The sequence below is a fragment of the Dendrobates tinctorius genome, unplaced genomic scaffold (genome assembly GCF_039654945.1).
Source record: "Dendrobates tinctorius isolate UK_male_01 unplaced genomic scaffold, ASM3965494v1 ptg000007l, whole genome shotgun sequence".
In the NCBI taxonomy this organism is placed as follows: Eukaryota; Metazoa; Chordata; class Amphibia; order Anura; family Dendrobatidae; genus Dendrobates; species Dendrobates tinctorius.
The window spans coordinates 2,644,513-2,666,045 of NW_027361675.1; the positions used below are offsets into that span (position 1 = coordinate 2,644,513).

Here is a 21,533-nt window from a genome sequence, read left to right on the forward strand (position 1 = left end):
ATATTTGGATAGTGACTTCTCCCAACAGCAATTTTAAGATCTCTCCACAGGTGTTCAATGAGATTTAGATTCAGACTCATTGCTGACCACAACAGAACTCTCCAGTGCTTTGTTTCAATCCATTTCTGGGTGCTTCTTAAAGTATTTTTGCGGTCATTGTCCTGCTGGAAGACCCGTGACCTAGGATGCAAACCCAACTTTCTGACACTGGGCACTACATTGCAACCCACAGTCAGTGCTCAAGTGCCAGAGATAGCAAAACATCCCCAAAACATCTTTGAACCTCCACCATGTTTGACTGCAGATACTGTGTTCTTTTCTTTGTAGGCCTCTTTCCATATACAGCAAACAGTAGCATGATGTACTTTACCAAAAAAGCTCTATCTTGGTCACGTCTGTCCACAAGACGCTTTCCTAGAAGGTTTTTTATTACTCATGTACAGTTCGTGGTGACACTGATTCACCCTGAGCCTGTAAAACAGCTTTAATTTCTTTGGAAGTTGATTGGGGCTGCTTATCCACCATCCGGACTACCCTGCACTGCAACCTTTCAGATTAGCCCCAGTGCCATGGGTTGTAAACTTCTTGATTATGTTGTGCACCATTGACAAAGGAACATCATGATCTCTTGAGATGAACTTGTAACCTTGAGATTGTTGATATTGTTCAACAATTTTGGATCTGTTGTCCTCAGACACTTCTCTTCTCTTTCTTTTCTTAATGATTAGTGTGGCACACACAGACACACAATGCAAAGATTGAGTCAACTTCTCCCTTTTTATCTGGTTTTAGGTGTGATTTTCATATTGCCCACACCTGTTACTTGCCACAGGTGAGTTTAACCAAGCTTGAAACAAAGTTGTTTACCCACAATTTTGGAAAGGTGCCAATAATTTTGTCCAGCCCATTTTGGTGGTTTCATGTGAAATTATGTCCAATTTGCCTTTTTTCCCTGTTTTGTTTGTGTTGTTCCAATACACCCAAAGGAAATAAACATGTCTATAGCAAAACATGTGTAATTGCAATAATTTTCTGGGAGAAATACTTATTTTTCTGGAAGAATTTCAATGGTGCCAACACTTTTTGCCATGACTGTATGTGTGCAATGTGTATATATATCTGCAGTCTGTATATATATTGTATACAGTTGTGTGAAAAAGTGTTTGTCCCCTTCCTGATTTCCTATTCTTTTTCATGTTTATCACACTTAAATGTGACAGCGGCGTTTAACTAGTTAATAGGGGCAGGTGGATCGTGAGTCCACCTGTGCCGGTTGCGGGCACATGTCAGCTGTTCAAAACAGTGGGCTATGCCCCTCATTGGACGTTATGGGGTTAAGGGAAGAAGAAATCCAAACCTACAGGGCCCTGTGTGAAAAAGTGATTGCCCCTAAAACTAATCACTGGTTGGGCCACCCATAACAGCAACAGCAGCAATCTGTGCTGTATATAACTAAAATCACTTGCTGGCTTTCACAGGAGGATCATAATGATAGGCACGGAGGTCTTCAGCAGACCCCTAGCTGTCATGGCAACACATCTGTGCCCACAATCACGTTGTGGGCACGCCAATGCGAGTCTGGAATGAAGCGCACACCTTTCAGCTCTTGTTAAAGAGAATGACAGCGGGATTTAAGAGGTTAACAGCCGTAGGCAGAGCTCCACTCCACCCATGCCTGTTAGAGGTACATGATGGCTTATTAAATCAGCTGTCATGTGCTGGGAAGATGCTTATTTGGCGTGCGGCCCGCTTCAAAGGCAGAGACATGATTTTTGACGCACAAGCACATCAAAGGTCATGAAGAGATTCATGTTACAACATTTTTTATGAAACCCAGTTGCAAAAATGCAGTCCACCATGCAGCCATTCCAGTGGTTTGTTATTGTTTGCATTCTGAGCTTCCTGCCAGCTCTCCTTCTAGGCCTGTAGACTATAATTTCTCATAAGGCAAAGCTGTATCTGTCCCACATCTCTCACTCTTGATAATGCTGTACTTGTCAATTTCAGCTACAAAGCACCATCCTGAAACTCTTAAACAGTCTCAAGATGGATAAATTGCAGTACACACCAGTTTTCCCTTCATAACATTCCTCCTACTTCACTTAGTATGTGCTATGCTGACATATTCCTATAGTCCGTAATAATACACATGTTGACATTAGCTCAACACAGACTCAGTGTATTGTAAAAGATCATCAGTCATATAATGTATTCATGAGTAATAATATAATCTAGCACTCTAAAATGCACAGTATCTCCCCCTCTGAAATTAATAAGATTACTTGCTGTCTGGTTTTATGCTTTACTTTACTCCCACACATCCATTTTCACTGTAAACTTGCTGAGGATCACAGGACACGCACTCTAGGACATCACTGCTCAGCAATCACTGCAGAGCTGCTGCCGCGCAATTTCTATGGCAGGTAGTGTGAAGCTGTAGGTCACATCACCACATGTGAGAGCTCAGGAACAGAGCACAATTTTAAAAGCAAGTAAATTATCAAGTTTTTTAATTTCTCATAGGCCTGGAAAACCCCATTAAGAACTCTGGGCATTTTTTTAAAATGTGGTAATTATATCTTATATATTTGCCAAAGTGATAAAAAGAAATGCAGTGTTAGTAGTTGTCATACCAGTTGAAAACTAATAATGAACTATCATTTTGTCAGCAAGTTCAATCAATAAAAAGCAACATTTTCCACACCAGTGAGACAAGGGCCCTGACTTAGCATAAAGCGGGTTTAGGTACATTTCCATCAAAAGTAATGATAAGTAGATACAAAAAACCCGATTCATCAATATCAGCATTGCTTGCAACGGTATTGATGAGGGGGCATGCTGGAGTCAAATGCTACTGATCCAAGAAGTAGTGCATGCCTCCTCATCTACCAGTGGTGTGCAGCTTCGTCAGGGATGGGTGTGAGAATTCTGGAATAAGGAGCACCACAGCTTGCCATGAAATAAACACGTTTTGGTGACTTGCCCCTATGGAGCACCTGCCCTGCCCAGGCTCTGCCCCAGCTCCATTCCATCTCCGCCCATTTGAGCAGAGCTAGGAAAAACTGACTTGAAAATGCCAAAAGTCACAAACGTTTGCTGAAACTCCTGAGTTGCGCCCAATTTTTTTGACTTTTCAAAGTATTAAGTTTGGCTATTTGATCTGTTAAAAATTGTATTTAGTAGATGGTACGAGAAGGCTCATTAACATAATTAAGCTCATTTCCTCGAAAAACCTCAAAGCCACTGTTATCTCTCTTGATGCTGAGAAAGCGTTTGACCGCCTTAATTGGTCTTATCTTGAAGCGACTCTCAAAATTCTCGACTCACGGGAGGTATTATGGCTTTCTAATCCGGCCCTGGGGCGAGGGTATATTCCACCAATCATCTTTCCCCTACGTTTAATATAGCTAATGGGACTAAACAGGGCTGCCCCTTGTCACCATTGCTTTTCGCATTGGCCATTGAACCTCTGGCCCAGTTAATCAGGAATAGTACAAAGATCTCAGGAATTAAAACCTTGCATAGAGATTTTAAAATAGCGTTATATGCAGATGATATAATTCTTACCCTTACCGATCCAAGCAACTCTATCACTGCCTTACAAACTCTAATCCAGACTTTTTCCAAGGTCTCTTATTTTAAAATAAACGACTGTAAATCCAAAATACTTGGCTTTAACCTGGGAATAGACCAAGGAAAAATTGAGTGCCTCTCACCTTGGGGTTGGGCTACTGATGGGCTGACATACCTAGGCCTAAAATTTGTCAAAAATATAAACTCTCTTATAAAATTAAACTTAGAGATTCTTACCAAATAGCTTTTTAATGAATTTTGCATATCTAGAGATGATGGACTCTCTTGGTGGGGAAGAATCATGATGGATAAATCATACATCTTCTCAAAAATCCTATATCTACTTCGCTCTCTTCCTTTAAAAGTTCCCACTTCTTCTCTTACAAATCTCCAAGCCTCATTGAAGTCCTTTATATGGAATAACAAAAGACCCAGAATAGCAAAAAACATTCTCTACAGTCATAAATCTTGTGGTGGAGCTGGTTCCCCAAATATCACAGCTTATTACACTGCAAATTTAGTCAAAGCGCATTCTGGTGGCCACATGATAAGACACCAGCTTGGCATGAACTAGAATTGTCTTTTAACAATTATAAACCTCTTCATCTACTAATTCTGAACCAACTCCTTCATAAAAAAATAATTGAAAACTCTCATCCAATTTTTCAAGCTATTTCTGAAGCTTGGAAAAAATTTTCTGTTCCAAAAAGAGGCTCTAATAAAGAAGTCACATTAAAAAATTTGACCTTATCAGTTATTTTTCAAGCATCCAATCAGACTATTGACCCCGTTTGGTCTGCACTTGGTCTCAAAAGACTCAAAGATTTATACGATGGTGCTCTTTGTACACCTTATAACAAACTCAAGAATAGATTTCAATCTACTACTCCTGCTTTCTTACAATGCGTCATCCTTAAAGACAAACTCCATGAGTTCCTTGCTATTTCACCAACAATTTCTGAACCAGCAGTTAATCTTATTTGTAATATAGACCATAATATTTTCTGGGGTTTTGAGTATACTTACAAGTGGTGTAATAATAGCTTTGCAGTGATCAAGACTCAAAATATTATCAAATGGGAAAACGAATTACATACAATAATTGATCCTCCTGACCTTGAACAGGCATGCTCCCTCTCGTACGCCTCTACCATTTCCTTATCACTACAAGAGACCCACTTCAAACTTTTAACGAGATGGTATTATACCCCTGTAAGACTCCATAGAATCAACCCTGACAATTCTCCGCTCTGTTGGAGGGGTTGTGGAAGGCCAGGAAATATTTTGCATATATTTTGGCAATGTCCCAAAATTGTTTCCTTTTGGAGAAAGGTTTCAAATCTTATCGATTTTATCTTAGGAACGTGACTTATTTTGTCTCCTCGTCTGGCCCTTCTTTCTCTAGACGCTGACAAAATTGACCCTACTAACAGGCTGTTGATTATGCACATTTTACTAGTTTCCAAACACAATATCGCTTTCCTTTGGAAAAATCCAAAACCTCCACAAATTAACAATATTATAGACAAAATTAGCCTTCATCATTCCTTTGAACTGAAATTTGCACATATGCATGATCAATTTGCCAAACATGCTATGAAATGGTCTAGATGGCTGGAGCTGTTCTCTTAAGGTCTTCAACCAGAGTGCGCCTGCCTAGGCCCCTTTGGGGTTAGGTCTTTGGCTTGGAACAAATTTAATATATTATATGCTTAAATACTTACCTTTGTGTCATTGTATAATATGCTTCTGCATTAACTTGTTACATTTCATGTATTCTTTACATTTGGACACTGTTGTCCTTCCTCTTTTCCTTCTTTTCCTTTTCATCTTTCCTTCCCTCCCCTACACCTTCTTCCCCATTTATTAAAACTCCAATAAAACGTTTGGATAACAAAAATTGTATTTAGTCATAGTCTGATGGCCAGCTTTAGTAGAAGTTGGACCTTGTGTATACTGTTGATTGTTAATTAATATATGTACTTTCTACCCCCGTTTCTTGTAGATTTGCTTAAAGGGGGCTAGCTAATGAATTATGCCAGACAGCACTAAATCAGCCATGATGGAAAAGGAGGCTGGCTGAATGGCCAACTCTTTAAGCATGTCACCATCAAAGAGAGGGAGAGCAAACTCTCTTCCTGTTTTAGAGTGAAAATGGCCCTTACCCTACTAGTTTGTTAAGATATCTAAAAGTGTCAAAGTACATTAGTAAGTTAATTTAATTAACATTTGGAAACCAATGAAAAAGTTTTTGTGTCACTGGACATTTACTTTAAAGAAAATTATTTTATACCCTCTTTTCTAACAATATATTCTGTAGTCATTTAGTTGGAGCTTGTCTCACAGTGATTGTCTTGGGGTAATCCACCCTTGAATAATAAATATAAAACAGACACTTATTTATTTTGTGCCATTAATTGCACAGTGCTTTACAGACATCATCATCACTCTCGCCATTGGTGCTCACAATCTAAATTCCCTATCAATGTGTCTTTGGAGTGTGGAAGGAAATGGGAGTATCTAGAGGAAACCCACACAAACACGGGAAGAACATACAAACTCCTTGCAGATATTGTCGTTTTTGGGACTTGAACTCAGGACGCCTGAGCTGCAAGGTAACAGTGCTACCCACTGAGCCACATTGTAATGGCACATTACTTAAAAAGTTTAACCTTTACCAAAAACTACACTCCATCACTTATGTTTCTGCTTCAGCTGAGTAAACAGCAAATAAGTGTTAACATTTCAATGCATAAGAAAGTTTGTTTTATAAAATGCTATTGTGTTCTTCTTTTATCAAAAAGCAGTGGAAAACACAATTAATGTACAGTCCAAACTGAAAATCTAGGGTCAAAACATAGTAGCATGGGGGCTCATTGTTTAGCAGTGCTGAGGTTCTGGGTTCAAGTCTAAGGACAACATCAGCAAGGAGTTTGTATGTTCTTTGCGTGGGTTTCTCTCGCACTTCAAAGACATACTAATAGGTAATTTAGATTGTGAGTCACAGTGGGGACAGTGATGATGTCTGTGAAGCGCTGAAAAATGTGTTGATGCCAAGCATAATAACAAAATAATAGTCATGAGTAAGCTTTCTAATTACCACAAGAATAATGCGCCATGGACCTCATTACAGTCTGGTCCATTATACTATAGTTTGTCATGACACCAAATTCACTTTTCTTGCAGGGACTAATTGGCGCTAAGGGAGATCCTGGCCCTCCAGGTCGTTATGGAGCAAAGGTAAGTAACTGACAAACTTCTTGTTTTTATAGCCTTTATCGAGGGCATGATTGGTAATTTGGTAAATCCAACAGTAAGAGCAGGGCTCCTTTCCCGACTGGGATCCAGGCAAAAGTATTTCCTTACATTACATTGTAGCACCAGTGCAGAAAAAAAATCAAAGTAGAAAGGTCCTTCCATGCAATGTACACCAAAGTAAAAGAAGACCATTGATTCATGTTAAACATCTGTTTATTACTAACTAGTGATGAGCGCAAGTGCTTATTACTAGAGCTTGCCTAGGGTGCTCGAGTATGTACCAAGTATCGCGTGTGTTTGAGTGACATGTTCACATCCCCATGCCCACATGTTTCGTGGCTGTTAGACCTGTGATACTTGGTGCATACCCGAGCACCCTAGGGAAACTCGAGTAACAATCACCAGCGCTCATCACTATTACGCACATATCTGAAATGACGTAGGACTGAGGCAGAAATTAGAAATTTCATTGTATCCACAAATTTGGAAAATATTGCCAGGCTGACCGGGTTATGCCAGTGCTGGTCGTCACTACTAAGTATTATGCTTCTCATTAATAACAGCTACTTTAGGCTACCTTACAGATGATTTTAATGATATTTATAAGGGCATGTTCACACATTTCATTCTTGATGCATTTATTTACACGCGGTTTGTCATGCAGAAAAAAAATGCAGCATTTTACAGTATCAGCAAAATTAATGAGATTCCTAAAACCTCATTCATGCTGTACGTGTTTTTTACTTATGTTCTTCTACCTGTGTTGCATTAAAAAAAAAAAGAATAAAAAAATGCAGAATGTCCATTCTTTCAACATTATTACTACACTCTTTCCCTAGTCAAGATCAAAATAGCTTAGCGTTGAAAACAGCATAAAAAAACTAAATGAATCAACTCTGTGGGTTTCTGGCCGTAGTCTGTGTTTTTCATGCAGGAAAAAACCGCATCAAAAACACTGTGTGAATGTTCTCACTTTTTTGTTCTGAATCCATTTAAATCACTACATTAGATGTCAGGTTTTTCTTACGTATGAGAAAAATGGACAGCGTTTCATCAGTGATTTTAATCAGAGTGTTATAAGATTTTTTTGGAGTTTGGTCAGAGTTTCATCAGTTTTTCCACCTATTTGTAAGGTGCACAGGGAGGGCGGTAGTCATGGAAAAGGGGCTGCTGTGTTCCCACACCCTGGCACCCTACAAATAAACAGTGTCCCGATTCCCATATGTTGTGCGGAGGGTGCAGGACACTCATGTTTCAGTTGCAGACCCCTTCTGTTTCCAGTCTCCTGGATCTAGAAACATCCACACACAAATCAGGGGACACTCGCTTCTTAACAAACAGTTCAACTTTACTTAGCATCTCGAGTTCAATTGATGATACAGCACAGTATGTTTCCACATTAGTTGTTTATTCCGCCTGACCATTCCCTTCGCTTAATCGCTCCCTCGGCCCTTGAGATACTCCGTCTGGCTTTAAAGTTTCCATGAGCCTTGTCCTGTCTCCCTAAGGCGTTTTCCTGTCCAGCCTCCACTTGTTGGAAGGGAATAAGGCACATTTTCTAGTGCCTAGTTCGGGCTGTAGGTCCCGGACGTTACAGGAATGTCTGCGGGAGACAGTTGCCGATGTTCTCGTACTGCCAAAACCGTCCATACTTTTCGTACCGTCCAACCCTCTGGCCTTGAACTCCTGCTAACACTTTATTTATCTCAGATGTAATCTCCAGTTCTCATCTGTCTGACTAAAACCAGGAAGTTCTACCCCTTATTATCTAACCCTGCCACCCTTGGCTGGGCAGGTCCCAACCATTTAACAGTTCTTAAAACTGTGCAACTTACTTCCTGTATATAATGTGCCCACAGCTGCACTTTTTCTTCTCTATCTGAAGCCCTATGTCCTATGCTATACATCTGTCCTCTACTTGACTATGTACTTTACCTATATACTATACATACATCACATTACACATTTATCACAGTACATTACATTAACTGTGCACATTAATGCCTATAAAACTTTATGCAGTTCCACATATTAATACTAAATTAATAATTTGAGAGGGAGAGGCATATGACTGCCCCTGTTACACCCTTACATATCTACAGATCAGTCAGTGAAAAATGGACAGCAGTTAGATGGCATCCGAATACTGTCAGATGGAGTTCCATTGCCGATTTTGATCTGACACTTGAAACAATATTGGACACATCTCTGTGATTTTGCACCAATTACTCGGCCTAAGGAAAAAAATCTGACATGTCAATAGCCCCATACCATAGGTACGAGTGCTATCTGTGAAAAAAACAGGTAGCACTTGTTTGTGAAAAAATGGTGCATGAATCAAGCCTCGCTGAGAGGTCGGTGATAGTCATCTGTATAATGTCCAATGACTTAAACTAACAAACTGACCGCAAGCAGTTGAAAAACATACCATCACTCGTACTACAGTCTATTTTTTTGCAGAATGGACATGGATATGTGAACAAGGCTTTATTACTAGAGATGGAAGAAATAGCAGGGACATCTGAAGGAACAGAGTGGAAGGAAGGGATGTTTTGGAAGGCAGATAGTATATACACTATTGGTTATATATAGTTCATCGATTACTAGACGCATGCAATTTCTTTACATTTAATAGCATTTTTTAATTGTGTTATATAGGGCCAGCCTGGACTTCCAGGGCCACCTGGAAAACCAGTAAGTATGAATGTTTCTTTGATCGCTGAACTGTTCTTTTATGATAACACTATAAACCATTTATTTCTCTCATCCTTTCATATTAGGGCCCTGGTGTTGCAGGACTTCCAGTAAGTGTAGCCTAACTATTACTAATATTACAACCTTATTTGTAAAAGGATTGACAATATGGCTTTTTTAGGGTAATCCAGGACCTGTGGGGCTTCCTGGAGAAATTGGAGCCACAGGACCAAAGGTAAGATTTGTGATGCAATACATGTCAAATTCAGCAGCAAGATTAATAATTACCAATTTACCTAAAAATCAAATATGGATTTCTGATTAAATGCTCATAGATGAAATACTATTGTGTTAATGCAGATGAAATAACAATTATAGGTAAAAGTTTTTACTGATTCACATATTTCTAGTGAATACAAAATTGTAAAGGAGTTGCCCAGGATAACAGAAAAAAATGTTTATTTTTCAGAAACAGAGCCACACATGTCAACAGGTTGTCTGTGGCATTATATGTCAACCCCATACACTTCCATGAAGCTCAGGTGTTATATTACACCCAGCTCATGGACAGGTGTGGACGTGTTTCTAATCCAAAGCACACATGTTTTTCCAATCCTGGGTGAATCCTATAATACATCTCTGATAGCGTTGCATGATTTGCATTAAAATATATGGAAGGCCAACCACTTAAACAAATGGAGGGCTATTATAAATGTTTTCCAGTGATTAAAGGTCTGATTATATGGAAAAATCGGCGGCACAATATGACCACCAATTGGTACACTTGGCGACTTTTTTTTATGTCACTTGCAGTGGCGTAACTGGTCTCTGCTTGCCAGGTAATCTTCTTACAATGCGCACTAACAGTGCGCTTTCGTGAGAGCTTGTCATTTCTCATCAGAGCTGACAAGCGAGCGCATTGCCACTCTGCATATTGCACAGTGACAAGATCCTACTGAGCATATGTTTGAAATGACCACCAATGCATGCTCAGTAGACCAGAGACTAGCCCAGCTCCTGAAAAGAATGTCACTGATTATGCTTCATTTCAGGGTGTGGGCAGAGGCTGCCCGCTGATGTAGACTTGTTTGAAAATCGCAGCATGCACTAGGGGTTCTCACATAAAATGTGATCAAACAGGAAATAGGTAAAAAAATAAAGCAGATAGCGTAGTGATGGTACAATAGAGACTTTTTAATTAAAGTATATTAGAAAAGAGCATAGATTATGACATTCAATAGACAGCCATTTAGGATTAAAATAAATGTTAGTTTTGAACCACCCTTTAGTCCCCTTTACATGTCTGCTTAAAAATTTATGCATGTTTTTACTATCCGTTTGGTTTTCTGTTGTGTAAGTATGTACCATATGTGTGCCATCTAAGAAAATGCTTGTTTTTATGTGCCAAAGATGTGCAACGATGATAGATAGATAGCTGGATATATAAACAGATAGATAATACATAAATAGATAGATATCTGTAAGATATATAATTTTACAATCACGCGACACATTATAAAATTGCACCCTCTAGTGCCTTGCATATGGAGTTTATTGTACAGCTTTGTATTAACCAATTAAATAAAAAAATGAAAAACATTAACATGGTCAGCACCATTTTTTGTAACAAGCAAAGGTAAAGTAGACAGCTGTGAGGTGATATGATCAGGCTGGGAAGGTTCATGATTATTGTGCTCTTCCCAGCCTAAAATTAGCAGCCTGCAGCCACCCCAGAAGCGGTATATCACATGAGATGCTCCAATTCCGGTGCACGACCTTGGCTCTTTCCCATGCCCTGGTGCATTGGCAATCGGGGTAATGGGGCTTGGGTTTGGTGTCAGCTGTGAATTGTCCAAAAATTCAGCTCACATCAAGCCCTGGTGTTAGTAATGGAGAAATACCTATCAGACACCTCCATTACTAACCCAGCAAAAAAAATGAAACACACACAAATACTTTATTGAAATTAATACTCCCCGACACTTTCCCTGGTTCACCTCTTAAAAAAACAAATTCCACACCTGTCCGACGTAGTCCAGCGAATCCAACGTAGTCCGGCGAATGGAAATCTGAAAAGTACATATACACAAAACACAGAGAAATAAAACAAAGACATTTTCCCTCATTCACCACTTTATTACAAAAAAAAAAGTTCCCAAGCAGGTCTGACATACTCTGAGCAAATCCAACATCAGTAACGTTACCACTTTTCAGATGTTCCGGGTCATGCACAGCGCAGCATGACCGGGCTACTGTGAAGAGCTGTAACGTTTCTAATATCACCGCTTTTCAGAGTCGCACAGCGCTGCGTGACCTGGAGGTGGTGAAAACAAGCAGACATGTGAAGATCATCATAGGATTTAATGGCTATGCGTGGATACGTGTTTTTTTATGTTTGCAAATGAACACAGGAACAAAGACCTTAATTTTTGGAGACATGTCCTGTCTGGTCTGATGAAACTAAAATTTAAATTTTTGAACATAATGACCATCGTTAAATTTGGAGGAAATGGGGAGAAGCTTGGAAGACTAAGAACACCATCAAAACTGTGAAACATGGGGTGGCAGCATCATGTTGTGGGGATGTTTTGATACAGGAGGGACTGGTGCACTTCGCAAAATAGATGGTATCATGATAAAAGAAGATTATGTGGCAATACTGAAGCAACATCTCAAGACATCAGCTAGGAAGTTAAATCATGGGCGGAAATGGGTCTTCCAAATGGATAATGACCCAAATCATACTTCTAAAATGATAACAGAGTGGCTAAAGGTTTACAAAGTTAATGTTTTTGAGTGGCCATCACAAAGCCATGATCTCAATCCTATTGAAAATTTATGGGCAAAGCTGAAAAGTTTTGTCAGGAGGAATGGACCCAAATTCCTACCAATTTTTGTGAGAAGCTTGGGATATCCCAAACGTGTGACCCAAGTCATTCAGTTTAAGGGCAATGGTACCAAATACTAATGAAATGTATGTAAACTTTTGACTTTGCAGTAAGTAATAAAAATGCCTTAAAACATTCTGTCTCTTGAAATTGTACCCAAGGATGAGCCAAACACGTGCAAATCCACAATTCTTTTTCTGATATCTTAGCTGATTTCCTTAGACTTTCCCATGATGCTACATAAGGGCAGTCCAGAATTCTTTAAAGGCATAGTAATCTTAGTGTATGCAAACTTTTGACTTTGCAGTTAGTGATAAAAATGCCTTCAATCATTCTCTCTCTTGTCATTCTGGCATTTGGCAAATATTAATAATTATGGTAATCCTAATTGACCTAAAGCGGGAAAGGTGTATTCTGATTTCATGTCTGACAATGAGAAAAACATGCATATCTGTCTTTTTATATAGTGTATGTAAGCTTCTGGTTTCAACTGTACATGTCAAGAAATAGACTGGATTGCACAAAGCCCTGAAGTCATCTAATCACTTTTGTTACAAATGAGAATGCTAGCTATGAGATTTTATCATCCAACTTGTCACACAGCCTAAGAATAAACAATATCCATTGTTTTCACTGATGGCTGCATTCATAAAACTGGGAAATTGTGAACAATGGAAAGAAGGTTTATATTTACAAAGGCTTACTGTATATTTCCATTTCTTGGCCGACTATATTTATTATCTATAAACTTAAGAATCTTTAATGTTCTTATGGCTAAATATATGCAAATCCTTGAAATGGGGGAAATTTATCATTTTTATGCAAGAATTTAGTAATGAGAGAAACTGTAGAATAGTAGTGAATAGTGATGAGCGAGCGGCGTACTCGGAGATTTAGTTTTCGCCCTCTCAGCTGCATGATTTGCGACTGCTGGACAGGCTGATTACATGTGTGGAATGCCTGTTTGTTAGGGAATTCCAACATGTATTCAGCTTGTCTAGCAGCCACAAATCATGCAGCTGAGATGACGAAAACTAAATCTTCGAGTACTCGGAGATCACCCGAGCAACAATGCTACTCCTAAAGTAATCAACTTTAGGAAATGTTGCTTTTTTATTGTTTTTGGAAGCATTTTTCCTGACAATTTTTTAGGCAGTTTTGAAAAGGTTGTTTTGTGATAGCCTTTAAATTAACTCATATTCATCTTTTTCCATTGCGAGTCTGACCACTACTTTGTTATTTCCTGTTAGGGCAATTTATGGGGAATATTCTGGGGGTAAAAGTAAATTCTTTTTTATAATAAGTATATTGGTATGTTTCTTTTTTTTAGGGCATTAAAGGACCACTTGGACCTTCTGGACCTCCTGGCCCCCCTGGAAAACCAGTATGTACAGATTTATTCTTAAAGGAGTTATCAAGTATTTTTATGTTGATTACCTATTCTTATGATAGATCACCAATATCAGATAGTTGAAAGTGCGACACCCCAAAGCCCCATCAATCAGCTGTTCCTGGTGCCGGTGGCGAGTGAATGCGATTAGTTGCAGAGTGCAATAACATAACTCCTTCATCTATATAGTGGCCGCAGCAGGGTTCTGCAGATACAACTGTATTCATTTGAAGAGGGGCAGATGCACAGTACCTGCCCCAGCTACTATTATTATTATTATTATGCATTTTTATAGCGCCATTTATTCCATGGCGCTTTACACATGAAAAGGGGAAATATAGACAAGTATAATAAACATGTGTAAGACAAGGGACACCCAAGTACATAAGAAGAGGGGACCGTGCCCGCGAGGGCTCACAGTCTACAGGTTATAATGATGTATTTACAATAATGGTCCAGCGATCTTGAGAGAGTGTGGGACAAATGGAGATAGTGTTCGTGTGTAGCCCGTTCTCTTACACATAAAATCTAGATCCCTGAGGTCAGTTTTACTTTACCAGAATGATGAATTAATAGGAAAATCACGTGGTTTTGATGGAGCTGTTATTTTCTTGCCAGAGTAACTAAATAAGATCAATGAGGTGGTTCGCCGGACACGCAATAGAGAAATAGTAAAGATTACAATTACTTTAACAAATTAGTTACCACCAACTTCACCAATCTGCTTTCACAACATTATATTTTATATTATATTATATACTAGCTGAAGGGCCCGGTGCTACCCGGGCATAGTAACTAACTGTGGTTAGTTACAACAAATTATAATTATCCTCCATCCCTCAGTCCCATGCCCATATACCCATAATACATATCCTCCATCCCATAGTCCCGTGCCCATATACCCATCATACATATCCACCATACCATAGGCCCGTGCCCATATACCCATCATACATATCCTCTATCCCATAGTCGAGTGCCCATATACCCATCACACATCCTCCATCCCTTAGGCCTGTGCCCATATATCCATCATACACATCCTCCATCCCATAGTCCCCTGCCCATATATACCCATCATACATATCCTTCATCCCATAGTAGAGTGCCCATATACCCATCATACATATCCTCCATCCCATAGTCCCGTGCCCATATATACCCATCATACACATCCTCCATCCCATAGTCCCGTGCCCATATATACCCATCATACATATCCTTCATCCCATAGTAGAGTGCCCATATACCCATCACACATCCTCCATCCCATAGTAGAGTGCCCATATACCCATCATACATATCCGCCATCCCATAGTCCCGTGCCCATATACCCGTCATACATATCCTCCATCCCATAGTCCAGTGCCCATATACCCATCACACATCCTCCCTCCCATAGTCAACCATTATGACATCATAATGAGGGGCGGGGCTTGATATGCACACTCTGTTTCCCCATTATGTAGATAAGGGCATTATGACATCATAATGAGGGGCGGGTCTTGACACGCACACACTTTGTCCCCAATATGTAGATGGGGCAAAATTGTTTGGTGAATTGGAACGTGCGGGGTTAAAATTTTGCCTCACAACATAGCTTAGGATGCTCTCGGGGTCCAGACGTGTGACTGTGCCAAATTTTATGGCTGTAGCTGCGACGGTGCGGATGCCTATCCCGGACATACACACACACACACACACACATACATACAGTGGGGAAAAAAAGTATTTAGTCAGTCAGCAATAGTGCAAGTTCCACCACTTAAAAAGATGAGAGGCGTCTGTAATTTACATCATAGGTAGACCTCAACTATGGGAGACAAACTGAGAAAAAAAAATCCAGAAAATCACATTGTCTGTTTTTTTTTTCATTTTATTTGCATATTATGGTGGAAAATAAGTATTTGGTCAGAAACAAAATTTCATCTCAATACTTTGTGATATATCCTTTGTTGGCAATGACAGAGGTCAAACGTTTTCTGTAAGTCTTCACAAGGTTGCCACACACTGTTGTTGGTATGTTGGCCCATTCCTCCATGCAGATCTCCTCTAGAGCAGTGATGTTTTTGGCTTTTCGCTTGGCAACACGGACTTTCAACTCCCTCCAAAGGTTTTCTATAGGGTTGAGATCTGGAGACTGGCTAGGCCACTCCAGGACCTTGAAATGCTTCTTACGAAGCCACTCCTTCGTTGCCCTGGCGGTGTGCTTTGGATCATTGTCATGTTGAAAGACCCAGCCACGTTTCATCTTCAATGCCCTTGCTGATGGAAGGAGGTTTGCACTCAAAATCTCACGATACATGGCCCCATTCATTCTTTCATGTACCCGGATCAGTCGTTCTGGCCCCTTTGCAGAGAAACAGCCCCAAAGCATGATGTTTCCACCACCATGCTTTACAGTAGGTATGGTGTTTGATGGATGCAACTCAGTATTCTTTTTCCTCCAAACACGACAAGTTGTGTTTCTACCAAACAGTTCCAGTTTGGTTTCATCAGACCATAGGACATTCTCCCAAAACTCCTCTGGATCATCCAAATGCTCTCTAGCAAACTTCAGACGGGCCCGGACATGTACAGGCTTAAGCAGTGGGACACGTCTGGCACTGCAGGATCTGAGTCCATGGTGGCATAGTGTGTTACTTATGGCAGGCCTTGTTACATTGGTCCCAGCTCTCTGCAGTTCATTCACTAGGTCCCCCCGCGTGGTTCTGGGATTTTTGCTCACCGTTCTTGTGATCATTCTGACCCCACGGGGTGGGATTTTGCGTGGAGCACCAGATCGAGGGAGATTATCAGTGGTCTTGTATGTCTTCCATTTTCTAATTATTGCTCCCACAGTTGATTTCTTCACTCCAAGCTGGTTGGCTATTGCAGATTCAGTCTTTCCAGCCTGGTGCAGGGCTACAATTTTGTTTCTGGTGTCCTTTGACAGCTCTTTGGTCTTCACCATAGTGGAGTTTGGAGTCAGACTGTTTGAGGGTGTGCACAGGTGTCTTTTTATACTGATAACAAGTTTAAAAAGGTGCCATTACTACAGGTAATGAGTGGAGGAAAGAGGAGACTCTTAAAGAAGAAGTTACAGGTCTGTGAGAGCCAGAAATCTTGATTGCTTGTTTCTGACCAAATACTTATTTTCCACCATAATATGCAAATAAAATGAAAAAAAACCAGACAATGTGATTTTCTGGATTTTTTCTTCTCAGTTTGTCTCCCATAGGTGAGGTCTACCTATGATGTAAATTACAGACGCCTCTCATCTTTTTAAGTGGTGGAACTTGCACTATTGCTGACTGACTAAATACTTTTTTTCCCCACTGTATGTATATTTTGTTTGCGTTGTTATAGCTTTTAAACAACAAATTAAAAATTTTTTTGGACTCTGAGGGCATTTAATAGTCTACTAACCTTTTCCTCTATCCCACTAACACTCCACAACTGCATTGCACAGGCAATTAAGTGTATAACTGTACACATATAGGCTCCGATTTATCATTGATTTTATGTCTTTTTTTCTAGGGGGTAAAATGGTTCTAACACTGTTTCTTTTTGCTGATTTATTAATGACATGGTGACTTTTAAAGTTAACAAGTTAACACTACTATATTACACCTTTTTTAAATTAGCATTACTTGGTTTCAGCCTTTTTTTATTTTTTTTGTTCTGTATTCTGGACATAGTATAACATTTCTAGATGACTTAGCCTAATGTATCTTTTGTGACTTTTTGAAATGTCAGAAAATGTTTGTGTAATTGTATTTCAGTACCTTAGAGTACAATATTTGTCTAATTTTATAGTTGGCTATCTGTAAATAAGCCATCGGTTGCCTATACCAGGTCAACCGCTTTAAGCACTGCTTCATTTCTGGCATTTTTCTTTTTTACGTACGTTGTTACTTTTATATTTTTACGATTTTGCTACATTTTCATTATGAATCTTTTCTCTTTCATTGCTGGTTTATAAATGTCCCCCAGTGCGTATTAGTCTGACCGCGCTGACAATGTAAATAGTCACTTGTGCAACTCTGCTAGCTGAATCTCCCATTAATAACTGACCTCCATAGAGACTTATTTTTAGCATATTGTTCCCATATGTTCACAGGATGTTCTATGAAACTGTCACCTTTCACCATTTACCTCTGGGGTATGATATGTAATTCCTGAGAGTGCATTCTTCTTTCTATAGTCTGTATTTTGCTATTTGCATTGACATTCATTATGTGAAACTTATTATCAGCTTTCTCTTTTCTTTCCTCAGTACTATCTGTGTAACACATTGTCCCTGTGCAGTTGCTAAATTGCAGAATGAACAGTAAATGCTGAGTCTGTAATTATGTGAATTTACGAGTACAGTGCATAAATGGCTAATAAGACAGCAGCATTCCTCAGTGGATTAGTCCTGTAGTTTCAGTGCATGAAGTGTACTATGGGATTTCCTTTATGTTTTAGGGTCCATCAGTGAGCTTCCAAGGCTTGGAAGGCAGTGCCGATTTCCTGGTGAGTGCCCTTCTTGGGGGGTGATTCATTTACTACACTGGAGCTTCCATTGTTTTTATGTTATTCCCCAAATGTCTCCTTTATAATTGAGGTTTCTTTATTCTGAACTTGCTGCACAGGGAAGTTTTCTTTGAAGCAAAATAAATGAGTGCTGACAACCAAGTGATCAAAGAGGAACTATAAGCCCAGTACAATATTAGGAGTTGTGTAGTCTGTCTTGAAATTGGCTGTCTAGAAATATTCACAGTTTGACAATGGGTAAATACTTTTATGTTGGCTAAACAAAAAGACAGATAATAGCGTTCTACTGAGAATAATTGGGGACATTTATGAAAAATGCTAAAAAGCAAAAGTCACTTTGTTTCTTAAGGCAGCTGATCAGATGTTTCTTTTATCTTCCAGACAGAATTAGACAATGGGACCGGGCACTTTATTGGTTGAAATGGCAATGTCATACCATGCAGTGTTTGTTAGGAAAGTCTTATGTAAATGTTACTTTTTGTAATGATACATACATCTTCTTAAGATATAAAATATAGCTGAACACTGCAGTTAGATGGGGAGTCTGTCACCTCATTTTTGCCCTATGAAATGTGGCCACCACCATCAGGGGCTTATCTACAGCATTCTGTAATGCTGTAGATAAGCCCTCGATGCAACCTAAAAGATAAGAAAAACGAGTTAGATTATACTCACCCGGGGGGCGGTCCGGTCCGATGGGTGTCATGGTCTGGTCCGGCGCCTCAAATCTTCTAGCAATGACGTCCTCCTCCTTACTTCTGCCGCGGCTCCTGCGTAGGCATACTATAACTGCCCTATTGAGGGCAGAGCAGAGTACTGCAGTGCTCAGGCTCCAGGAAAGGTCAGAGAGGTCCGGCACCTGCGCACTGCAGTACTTTGCTCTGCCCTCAATAGGGCAGATATAGTATGCCTGTGCAGGAGCCGTGGCAGAAGTAAGGAGGAGGACGTCATCGCTAGAAGATGAGAGGCGCTGGACCGGACCACTACACCCATTGGACCAAAACCGGACCCGGACCGCCCCTGGGTGAGTATAATATAACTCGTCTTTCTTCTCTTTCAGGTTACATCGGGGGCTTATCTACAGCATTACAGAATGCTGTAGATAAGCCCCTGATGGCGGTGGCCTCTTCTTATAGGGCAAAAATGAGGTGACAAATTCCCTTTAATAAAGGACACTTGTGAACCAGACCACACGTGTTCAGTATATTTTAGAATTTGAGGTAGATGTTCTTTTTTTTTCCTTCCTTTGCTATTGCTAATGAGTGTTATCCAGCCACTTGTTCCTGGCACTTCTGTTCATCCAGATTCCAGTGAAGCACTGCTGATCCCCTTCCCTGCTCCTAGTATTAAGTTAGATGTTCTTTTAAACCACCAGGTTTTAGTCTGTCTTAACAATATAAAAAAAATCATAGGCCTAGTATCTCTTAGTAATCCATACGGGATAAAAAAAAGAAAAGCGAAATACAGTGTGAACTAGGAAACCACTTTTATTCATCAAGCATAGTCACGGTGCTCACAGGAAACATCAGTAAAATAGCAGTTCATTCAAACATGAAAACGACCATTTAGCGATGCACCAGCGATCCTGAACAGGTCGCATCATTGTCGGGATCGCTGGTGCATCGCTAAATGTAACGGGACCCTAATACTCTGAGACTTTGCCCACCTGTAGCAGACACCCCAGTATAGCTTACCAGCACATCTTCTGTGCCTTTAGGTAAATAAGGCAACAATAATACTTCATCCTAAAAGGAAACATATCAACGTTTAAAACACACTAGCACAATTAATACATATATTACACTACAAATCAGTTCTCATACTTTGCACTGACGAGGGCCAGTAGCCCGAAACACTGTGTCTGCAAATTGAGATTCTGATTTGGCTTTTATCCTAAGTCATATTGCAAGACTCACTAAAGGGTTGATTGTGACTTGTAGGATCGCTACTACCAACAGGTGGCGCTATAGAGTTCAAGTCCTCTTCCTCTCTGAAGAGGCAATTTGCATATATTACACTAGTACACAGTGATTTTGGTGCCAACTATGTTTGAACAGTTTTATATTAAGTTTGTGGTGCTGATTACATTGCCAGATTGGCTCTAGTTTCTGAGATATTTAATAATTAATTACAGTAGAATTCTGGCTCCAAAAATTCACTTTTATAAAAATGTGAGACTACCAATTGAAATACAAAATAAGTACATGGGATATTTCATTACCTAAGACACTGTTAAAGAGTCAAAAGACAGACTAAAAGCTACTGCATTTGTTATCACACAAGTTGCATTGGGGAAATGCATTATTTCCATGGAAGAATTATCTCAAAAACTAGAACCAATTCCCCAACAGTAATGGATTTTTGAATTCCGCACCCTCAAATTACTCTATATCCATTCAAAAAAATTTGGCACCTGATTTTTTTTGTAGACCTATGATATCACCCCTTCATTATCATTTATCAAAAAATATACAGTAATTTTAGATCTACAGTATTGTTATTAAAAACACCTACAGTAAGTGGCCAAATCTAACATTCAAATTAATTTCCTTATTCGTTCCAGATACTTTCACCTAGCCACTACTAAAACCCATAGCATAACTATCAGAAAATAAATCCCCCAAAATACTGCGTCCATTGCTGAGATTCCAGCAACCTTATAGCTATGGTAGCTGTAAATATGCACCTCTATCTAATGTAAGTTGCACACTCACATACTCTGATTCTAACCCCTTCCCGACATTGGACGTACTGCCTAATATTTATTCTACATATTTTATTTATTTTTTCAATGCACGTACTGGTTTAGATGTATTGTACAAAGTAACATTTATCAAATTAACAACTAAACTGCTCATTCTGCCATTATTTTCTAGTGCCCATCAAATTGCCCAGCTGGTCCAAAGGGTCCTCAGGGTCTTCAGGGGGTCAAGGTAAGCTTTTTCTGCACATACTTTCCTACTTTTGCAACTTTTCTTAAAAACAGCATATTTTATAAATTTTTCAGCTTTTAAAGATGTCAGCACTCTTTCTCCAAAATCATGGCAATAACGAGTTAAAATACAATAGTAATAGTAATATATATTTATTGGTTACCCATCAGTATCCATTTGGACTGTAGTATGGGAGAAAACCAGAATGCCCCAAGCTCCCAGTATAGTACTTTTGTATTATAGTATTTTGTCTTTTATTTCTATAACATTTTATATCTA

General features: G+C 39.5%; 1 protein-coding gene across 1 annotated transcript in view; it reads left to right on the plus strand.

Moving 5' to 3' along the window:
• COL9A2 (collagen type IX alpha 2 chain) overlaps positions 1-21,533 on the plus strand; it is a 143,767-nt gene that overhangs the window by 61,401 nt on the left and 60,833 nt on the right. Inside the window, exons 5-11 of the mRNA XM_073571876.1 lie at positions 6,760-6,813; positions 9,490-9,525; positions 9,612-9,635; positions 9,707-9,760; positions 13,744-13,797; positions 18,253-18,300; positions 21,198-21,254. Coding sequence (XP_073427977.1) covers positions 6,760-6,813; positions 9,490-9,525; positions 9,612-9,635; positions 9,707-9,760; positions 13,744-13,797; positions 18,253-18,300; positions 21,198-21,254 — 327 coding nt within the window. The remainder of the gene's footprint in view (positions 1-6,759; positions 6,814-9,489; positions 9,526-9,611; positions 9,636-9,706; positions 9,761-13,743; positions 13,798-18,252; positions 18,301-21,197; positions 21,255-21,533) is intronic.